Source organism: Lipotes vexillifer, unplaced genomic scaffold (assembly GCF_000442215.2).
Source record: "Lipotes vexillifer unplaced genomic scaffold, Lipotes_vexillifer_v1.1 scaffold1980, whole genome shotgun sequence".
NCBI lineage: Eukaryota > Metazoa > Chordata > Mammalia > Artiodactyla > Lipotidae > Lipotes > Lipotes vexillifer.
This window is the reverse complement of record NW_006797999.1, coordinates 1,540,194-1,549,278: the sequence shown is the minus strand read 5'-3', so window position 1 is coordinate 1,549,278 and position 9,085 is coordinate 1,540,194. Positions and strand designations below refer to the sequence as shown.

The 9,085-nt window shown below is 47.1% G+C and overlaps 1 protein-coding gene across 1 annotated transcript in view; it reads right to left on the bottom strand.

Moving 5' to 3' along the window:
- Positions 1-400: 400 nt before the first annotated feature.
- The window catches only part of LOC103084202 (deoxycytidylate deaminase), a 23,899-nt gene continuing 15,214 nt past the window's right edge, over positions 401-9,085 (bottom strand). The window contains exons 3-5 of the mRNA XM_007470026.1: positions 3,968-4,084; positions 2,530-2,626; positions 401-479 (exon numbers count right to left, since the gene is read on the bottom strand). Of these exons, the coding sequence (XP_007470088.1) occupies positions 401-479; positions 2,530-2,626; positions 3,968-4,084 (293 nt within the window). The remainder of the gene's footprint in view (positions 480-2,529; positions 2,627-3,967; positions 4,085-9,085) is intronic.

The window sequence follows — 9,085 nt, the reverse complement described above, 5'->3', positions numbered from 1 at the left end:
GCTCATCCCGGTAGGCACACAGCCACAGTTATTTGTTTGTCCTCCCAGCACACGTGGCGTTGAAGAGCGGCTGTGAAACGCAGTGGACGACCCACGGGTGATGCCTTTCTGCGCAGCCACCAGCGTCCCAGCGAACCAGGAGACAGGAGGGGAGGTGCCCGCTCCAGCTCCGGGCGCACCCACAGCTCCTTTATTTTACACCCTAAATCGACAGTTTCAACAGATGCAGATTCCACGTGACAGGAGAGCGAGTCAGGAAGATTTGAGCTTTTACATTCTTCAGATGTCGACTTTTGCCGTCCCGGCTATTAAAAAGTTATGTGTAACTTTAAGATGAAAGGCATTAGCAGCTTCTTAGAAGAGGATAATCCAATCTTCTGGAGGTTTAATGAGATGTAAGTCACTGGAGCTTCTGACTCGGTCTGCTGTTAATTGAATCAAAGTCAATGACAATCTGGCTGCACTTTGGTGTGAATTTCCTAAAGGTAAGAAACAAAACATATAAAGATATTATCTAGTGAGTAGTTAGAGCCATTTGTTTACTTTGGCTTAACCTACATTTTCTGCGGGGAGGAAAAAAATTTCCCGGTATTCGCTTGATATTTTGTCTCTATAGGAGCCAATTACAGTGCACCACACCGAGAGGAACACGGACCGGAAAAGACTAAGACAAAAAAAGATGCATGGGGCGGCTCGGTCTGTGTGTTCGTCAGCTAGCTGAGTTCATGAATTATCGGGAAGTCAGAGGATTTCTAACAAGTTAGCTGCATGACATGACATCCAATGACTAGTTTCCCCACCAGATTTATCTTATTGTCTAGGAAATTTTTGCAGCCAACTTGGAGTTGCTCTAAAGCAAAAAAAAAGAGCAAATTTTCTTTTGCTCTCAATACAAAACAACCAGCTCTAGTGGAGTCATTTTTAAAATCATGTTCTATAAATGCAGAAGTAAAATAAACCCATGACAGTTTTTACTCATTAATATACCTTCTCAAGCAGGTGAAAGGAACACTCATGGGGACTAAACATATTCCTTAAAAAAAATCAGTATACAGTAAATACCTAATTATTATGTAAATAATTTGTGTCTCAGAAGGCACAATAGTGCAAGAGATTCATTACGTATAACTTATAACCCTAAAGAGCAATCCAAAAGGTTAGGTATGTCACCAATTACGAGGACCCCAACTGCTGACACAAACACTATGAAGGAGCTTCTTTAAAAGTTTTCAGTCTAAAAGGAGTTTCTACCAGAAACCAAAGATGGTTGAACTGACTTGTGAGTAACACATGCCTCCCCATCTGTGCCTACCAAAGGTAAAGCATATAAATCTCAATGACTTAAGACCTCAATTTAAACTATGACTGTAAAAAGAATTCCCAGTGTTCCAACCTGGCAGGTTATTTTCACCTTAAATATTTTATGCCAGAGTTGCTACATCTGCAAAATTTAAAAAGATTTAATGTTAATATTATAAAACTTGTGAATTTTAAAATTTCTCACTACCAGAACAATTAGTTCAAGCCCTGGAAAGCTACTAAAAGTAAAGTGTAATCATTACACAGATTGTCTTCAGTTACTTCTGTCACTGCCCATAAAAATATACCCTTAGAATAATCTTTAGAGCCTTAGCCCATCATATTTAAAAAGATGCTTCCTATATCCAGACAAAACTCTAATCCAAAAAAGATACACCCCTATATTATACCCTTAGAATAATCTTTAGAGCCTTAGCCCATCATATTTAAAAAGATGCTTCCTATATCCAGACAAAACTCTAATCCAAAAAAGATACATGCACCCCTATATTCATAGCAGCACTATTCACAATAGCCAAGACATGGAAACAACCTGAATGTCCACTGACAGATGAATGGATAAGAAAGATGTGTGTGTGTGTGTGTGTGTATGTGTATACACACACACACACACACACAATGGAATATTACTCAACCATAAAAAGAATGAAATAACGCCATTTGCAGCAACATGGATGCAACGAGAGATTATCAAACTAAGTGAAGTAAGTCAGAAAGAGAAAGACAAATACCATGTGATACCACTTATATGTGGAACCTAGAATATGATACAAATGAACCTATCTAGGAAACAGAAACAGACTCGTGGACATAGAGAACAGACTTGTGGTTGCCAAGGGGAAGGGGTTGGGGGAGGGACACAGTGTGAGGTTGAGGTCAGCAGATGTGAGCTTTTATACAGAGGATGCATAAACAATAAGGTCCTACTGCAGAGCACAGGGAACTATATTCAGTATCCTGTGGTAAACCGTAATGGAAAAGAATGTGTACATACATATGACTGCGTCACTCTGCCGTACGGCAGAAATTAGCACAACATTGTAAGTCAATTATACTTCAGTTAAGAAATAAATTTTTAAAGTAAATAAAAAGATGCTTCCAAGCGTGGAGGTCAGGCATCCCAAGCAGAAATTAAACACCAGACAAGGTCAGGCGTGTCTTCTTCATCAGGCCTTCCAGCACCTTCTCCTCCGCACGCCTCCCACTCACCTGAAGGAAACCCCGGCCATTTCAAACATGAGCCTCGCGGCTCTTGTCTCATTGCTGTCGTGGTACTTATCAGACATGAAAATAACTTCTTTTATCCCTTAAAAGGCAACAATGAAAGAAACCGCATTATGCACACATACAGATACAACAAGAGGCATGCGGACAGAAGCCCTGGTGGAGTCTGATTAATCACCTTTCCTGAGGGTTCGAGCACACAATGTCCAGTGACTGAAATATGTATCTGCTGCTCTCAAATACAGCAGCACATGGATTCTATTTAATCTGCCCTCCAGTCTTTATGGATTTTTTTAAAAATGCAAAGTGAAAACATGTCAAATAGTCAAGCCTTGATCCGATTAACCAATTTTCTTTACTGCAGGCAATCAAATATTCTTTACTCGCAAGGCAACGACTCCTAACTCAAGAGGCTAACGGGGCTGGTGGAGAACACCGGCAGCATCAGAGATGAGGACCACCGCGCTGCCAGGAATGGCTCTGCAGACCAGTTCAAGCCAGCTCGACAGAGGGCAGATCTGTTTCCTACCCCTGTCTCACCAGGCAGTTCTAACTTGAGGGCCCAGAATCTGGAGGGCACTTGACAATCACTCGCTCCTCCACGAGCCTCAGAAGGGACCGCAGGAGGCTGCTCTTCCCACGCACCTGCCGCCGCCGCTGTGCTAAGGATGGCGAGGAAAACTCGCGAAGGGTCGTGCACCCCCAGGGAGGGAGCCCACGAGACTCCTTAACTGAGACCCTTGATCCTGATTCCACCAGACCGCTTCCGCTCAGAGATCCAGGGCTCGGGATAAACAGTCCCATTAAAGCACACATCTGGCTAACGTGGTTAAGTCTTTAAATCTCAAGCCGAGAGCTTTATGGAGATAAAGTGTAGCTGAATCTTAGATGCGACAGTTTGAAAAAGGTGAAATATTCCGAACACAATGGTGCAGATTTATGGTAACCGTAATGTAAGAAAAACTTCAAGTTGTACCATTTGAGTCTTATGACATTTACATGCAAAGAGATGTTTAGGTCCTCATATATCTACCATGTAGTAGATACAAATTAAAATTTCATATAGAGACTCCCAGCTGACCTTGTTTCTGACAGAAGTTCATTTCTCTCCCTCCCCCCTAATCTATGCACAATATGTCAGAGAATAGTAAACTGACAGTAATTATATGCAATGCTGGTGGTGTTTTTTGGCATCTTGCAGTTTAGGAAGTTGCAAACTAAATTAAAAACATGCTAAGAATCACAGAGGATGCAATTAGTCTTAGAATACCTGGCACCATTCAAACACAAAACACAGGAAATATCTTGCAAAGCTGACAGTGCAGTTAATTTAGATCTAAACAATAGCGATTTAAGATCAAACACATCTGCAGTGAGCAGGCAGCAATGCAAATGTGACAAATGGGAATGGCCCGGGTCCTACCTGCCTGGATGATGAGCTTAGCACATTCATTACACGGGAACAAGGCGACATACATGGTACAGCCTTTCACGTCTGCTGAGTTTTTGTTCATAATGGCATTCAGCTCGGCGTGGCACACTGTGGGTTTGAAGGAGAAAGAAAGAAAAACTTAGATTGCAAAGAGCTCATGAAGAATTCGCCGAGTGTTGAGGCATTCCGTTTGCCCCTATGAAATAACACAGATAACAGACCCAGTTTTTAAAAAACTGATTAGGGACGGAAAGTACTGAGAAACGCAGGCCACGTGGTCTGACAGGTTGGCGATGAGCAGCGTGGACCGCAGCAGCCCTGGGTCTGTTAGCACCTACAGCAGCCAGGAGGGGCCAAGGTCAATTGTCCCCACCCACCCCAAGCAGAGCGATGGCTCACCGCTCCACAAGACCCACAAGGCGGGGACGGAACCACCAGCATAAAACGGCTCACTTGTGTGCTGATAACGCACACGCAGGGATATTTGCCAGGGCCACTAAGCGGGCAAAGGGCAATTCTGAGAGCAAGAGAATCAGGAAGTGAAGCTGAGCATTTCTGTCCTGAGGGATCTGCTGCACCTCATGGCCCTCAGCCCACACACACCAAAGAAAAATGCCATCGGATAACCAGCGGTTGGTCTTCCCTACGAAAAACATCCATCCACTTAATGGCCGTGGAAAGTCAAGTTCTTGCCAGACTGGTCAGTGACCCCCAAATGGTGATCCAAGGTCATCCCCAGCCTTGCCTGGGTTCAAGGTTGGGGAGGCTCCCTCCTCTCCTGTCCCGCACCTGCTGACGCCCACCCATCTTCCCAGGCTGCTAGGCTAGGTGTTCCCGCCACCTAATCCACAGGTGCTCCTTTGAGGGGGCTCGTAGTATTCGCCTCTCGGGATCTACTCCAGAATCCCCGACCTGCTTTGTGAGGCTGCTGTATTGACTTCTAATATCATTACTTATGTTTCTGGGTGCGTTCTCTAAAACTGCTCTCCTTGTGGTGGTGATTCACAGACTTGTCTGCCTGGTGGAACCCCCCAAGGAGGAAACCGCCATGTCTGTGTCCCCCACCTGGAGACCCTGATGGTCCGGAGTGTGGCCTAGGCTTTGGAATTTTTCAGAGATTCTCCCTCATGATTCTAAGCTGCCGACACGTTTAGAAAACACTGCCCTGTAGAACCCTCTCATATCTGCAGGGGACCTAACACAATCTAGGCACACGAGTGCTAGATAAATGTTTACTGAATGAATTACCATCTGGCCCTGGTCCGAATCATACAAAACTTCTAATTATAAACATAGGGGCCTTCGAAGGTCTCCCCCTGTCTCCAACTTATCACCCTCCTACCCTGAGCACCTTCGTCCAGGAGCACTGAGGTTGTAAAACAAAGAATCTTGCCCACCACCCAGCTCAACAAGATCATGTCATCAGCCACAGCAGCCGCTGACCCACCGCGCGCCCTGAAAGGAATTCAGGGCAAAGGACGGGAGGACGCGCTCTGTGCTTTGGGAAAACAGGCGCAACAGGCCCTTAGATAGATACACATTTCAGGAAAAATTAGGTATCAATTCCAAGGAAATCTTTTTATGAACCCAGATTCTTGCATCTTCCCATACTTAGGAAAGCACTAAATTCATCAACTGAGATATCTCTTCCTTGTGACTGGTTATACTGTATGCTGACCGCACGAGCCCCTTAGCCGAGACCGTATACGTATGGACCTCCCTCGCTACGTCTTCAGAGCTGTCTCTCAGAGGGTCTCCGAGAGGCTGTCTCCTGGCTCTGGTCCTCAGTAAGACCCTGAATAAAACTCAACTCCCGGCTCTTACATTCTGTGCTTTTCTTTTAGTCGACAAGGCCTTAAAAGAAGAGTGGCCTAAACTCATGGCTCTTGTATACTTTAGCTCGGATGTCCTCACTCAGTCAATAAACTTTTACTGGGGGCCCACTCTGGCTCAGACAGGATACAGACCCTGGTCCACCGTCCTCCCCAGGCCTCCCGTCTTCGGGGGACGTTGTAAGTGTCCCTGTGAGTCCTGCAGCAGCTCTGCAATCCTGCAGGCAGAAAGCTGAGCTGGAGCCTTCACAGGAGATGCTGGCGAGTGCTCACCTTAGCCTACGAACACCACGATTTAGTTGTGTGTAGAAATGAACAGTCTCTGACATTGTTAAGAAAATCTAAAGGGAAAAAAAAACAGCCGTGCTTAATCACATCACAGCCCATCAGAGAACAATCCTCACTGGCTGCAGAGGGACCCGAGCCTGGCTCCTTGAGACCTTGTCCCATAAACCCCGAGGGATGGGGGGGACCCTCAGGGCTGTCAGGGCAGTGGCCTCGGAGGGGCCCCCCGGCCCCATTTCCTTCCCCGGTGACCGAGATGTTCCCAAGCTGGTATCAACACTGCTCAGTGTAAAAACAATTAGAGGAACTTGTTGCTTTTATTTCCCCCTTGAGGACACAGCCCAGGCTTCTAGGTTCTGTGTAACTCCCTGAGCCTAATGCTATGCCATGAACATACGGGTGTTAAATATTTACTGAATGAATAAAGGAGGAAATTCAGATTCCAATTCTTGATGGCAACGTTGGGAAACAAAGAAAGTCCTCTTAAATTCAAATATCAAAAATATGCTTTCCCACCTAGTAACTATTTTTTGATGGTGCTGGTACTAATATTCAGGACCAGAGTTTCTGAATCTGTTAGGAAACTCTATGATATCGTCCTCTTATGAATCTCTAAAAATTGTCACATTGACTACAACTGTCTTCCTCTAATTCATCCGAGGCAGTCTGGGGCAAAATATAACATTATGTCTGGATTCATTAACGAAAACTATCAGATGAAACAGATTCTCTCGTGCAGCATCCGACACCCCTGTGTAAAGGGTGGTTTATAGAAACAACACGCTGGACTATAAACAGACTTCCTTTCTCTTAACCACAAAATCACAGGACGGAAAATACAAAGCTTCTTGTTAGGGAAACAAGAGGTGTACCGGGCATTTAGAGCAGCTGAGTGCCAGGCACACGTGAGGCTCTGTAAAGGGAACAGGTCACAACCCACAATCCCACACGTTCAAAACCAGACAATGACAGGCGTCCCATCCACACCTCGCTGCCCTCGTTCACCACTGCACACCCCGAACTCAGACGTGGCGAACACCCACCCCAGCCACCGGGCACCTGCTCACCTGAGGGTCGAGGGGAGGAACCCCCGGCCCGCGAAGCCCCTGACACTCAGCCGGGCCCCTCCCACCTCGTGCCCCCCTGCGCTGTGGGTCCAGATCCTCAAGTCTGAAAGGCTGCGCATTTCTGGCCTGTGGCCTCTTGGCACCACGGCCTCCAGTCTCTGCGGCCCTGACCCTCCAGGATCGCCCTGTGTTTCTCTCTGGGGCTGATCCGCCCAGGCAGCACCAGGCAGACAGGCCTCGGGCCCCAGACTGTCCTCTGGGCAGACCAACGTGACTGATGACTGTCCATTCGTCTTGTTTAACGTGGGCCAGTCAGGGCGGAGGCTGGGGATTCATTCACCTGGCCTGGCATCTCCACTGGTCACTTAACAGGTAACCGCCTGGAGGAGGCCACTCCAGGCCCAAGGAGTACCCAGCAGCAGGGTCTGCCTGCGACGGGCTTGCTCCGGGGCCCTGGCTGGCCTGACCGCAAGGCCGAGCGTCCTTCCCTGTCTTCGCGTCCTCTCAGGCAAGTCTGGAAAAACAGCTTTGCGACAAGCGTCAGCCCCGGGTTCAAGGCCCGGTCTTGCCACTTAAAGCTGTGCTCTTTGGTTTGCAGGAGTTAACAGTGGCTCCAACTAACTAAATAAAAGCAGTTTTTACAATCCCAAGGGAATCCGGTTTTTAGCTTTTCCCCATGTGTCCAGTTTCCTTCCCTCAACCTCTAGAACAGCTGACCCTTCTCCAAGACAGGCTGTCGCAACAAAACAGAGGCTTCTCTTCTCTTGTGGCCCAGGACCGGGCCCCACTCTCGGCAGCCCCTCACCAGGCATCTCCTATGATGCAGACTCCCGCTGCCCCAGTTTTCTTCTTTACACATGTGCACTGAGCCCCCACTGCTGAAGACGATGCCTTTTCAGCACTTTGCGTCTCTTTTCTTCTTCGAGGTGAAACTGTCTTATCTACAACGGCTATTCTAGTTTTAAAGTAACCACCTCTTGGCCTTATGATGCACATAGAACCTCTAGTCTTCCGTAAATCAAGGCTTTCTCAGCTGTAGGTCGTGCGATCAGTTTAGTGAGTTATAAACAGCATTTTTTCCTCCTTTTTAAGGAAACAGGTGGAAAGAGGAGGGAGATCAGAATGCATCCCACGCGGCAAGGTTAAGGAGGTTCCTGAACACTGTTTCGGGTGTAAACTATGTTTGCTGCGTCGCCATGTAAAAAGCTTAAGAAATACCAGTCTGTGGAAACCTGTTGGCCTCTGTAACGTGCTACTACACGCATACAACCAACTACTATAAAAACACAAACAAAAAACTAGCCCTAATTTATAGCCTCTGCCGATCTCTGCGGTGGAAATACTCCTGCACGGCTAATTCCAAGCCCCCAACGTGTGGTGCGTAGCTGGGGGGAGACGTGATGTGTCAGATCTGCTCCATGAGCCGACAGGAGGCCGTCCCCACACCCTGCCGGGCGGCCTCGTAGTTACCTAAACGCAGTCCTTTTCTGGCTGCCATCTCTGGGCTCCCTGCTCTGCTGGCCCTTGATGCGTGACCACCCCACACCCCCGCTCTAACCCGCTCAGCATCATCAAACCACCTCTCTGTGGGTCCCTGTGCTGCTCTCACATTTCTGGGCGTTTCCCAAGGCTCAACCCTGCTCTTTCGTTTTCCTCCCGTAGTCCTGGACTTTAAGGATTCATCCGGATTCATCCATCCATAGATTCTCAGAGAACAGATCTACTTGTAAAACCCTGAAATCTACATTTCTAACCCCAAGTTTCCCACCTTCTCTGCAGGGGCCTCTTCTCTGGGTGGGCTGAGTCTTCTCTGGAACTTTTCTCACTATGATAGAAACACTCCGTAGATATCTGATGGCACTAAATTAAAGAATACATTTATCTTTTTTGAGCGCTAGCGTTTTTATGACGTGGCTTCGGAAGAG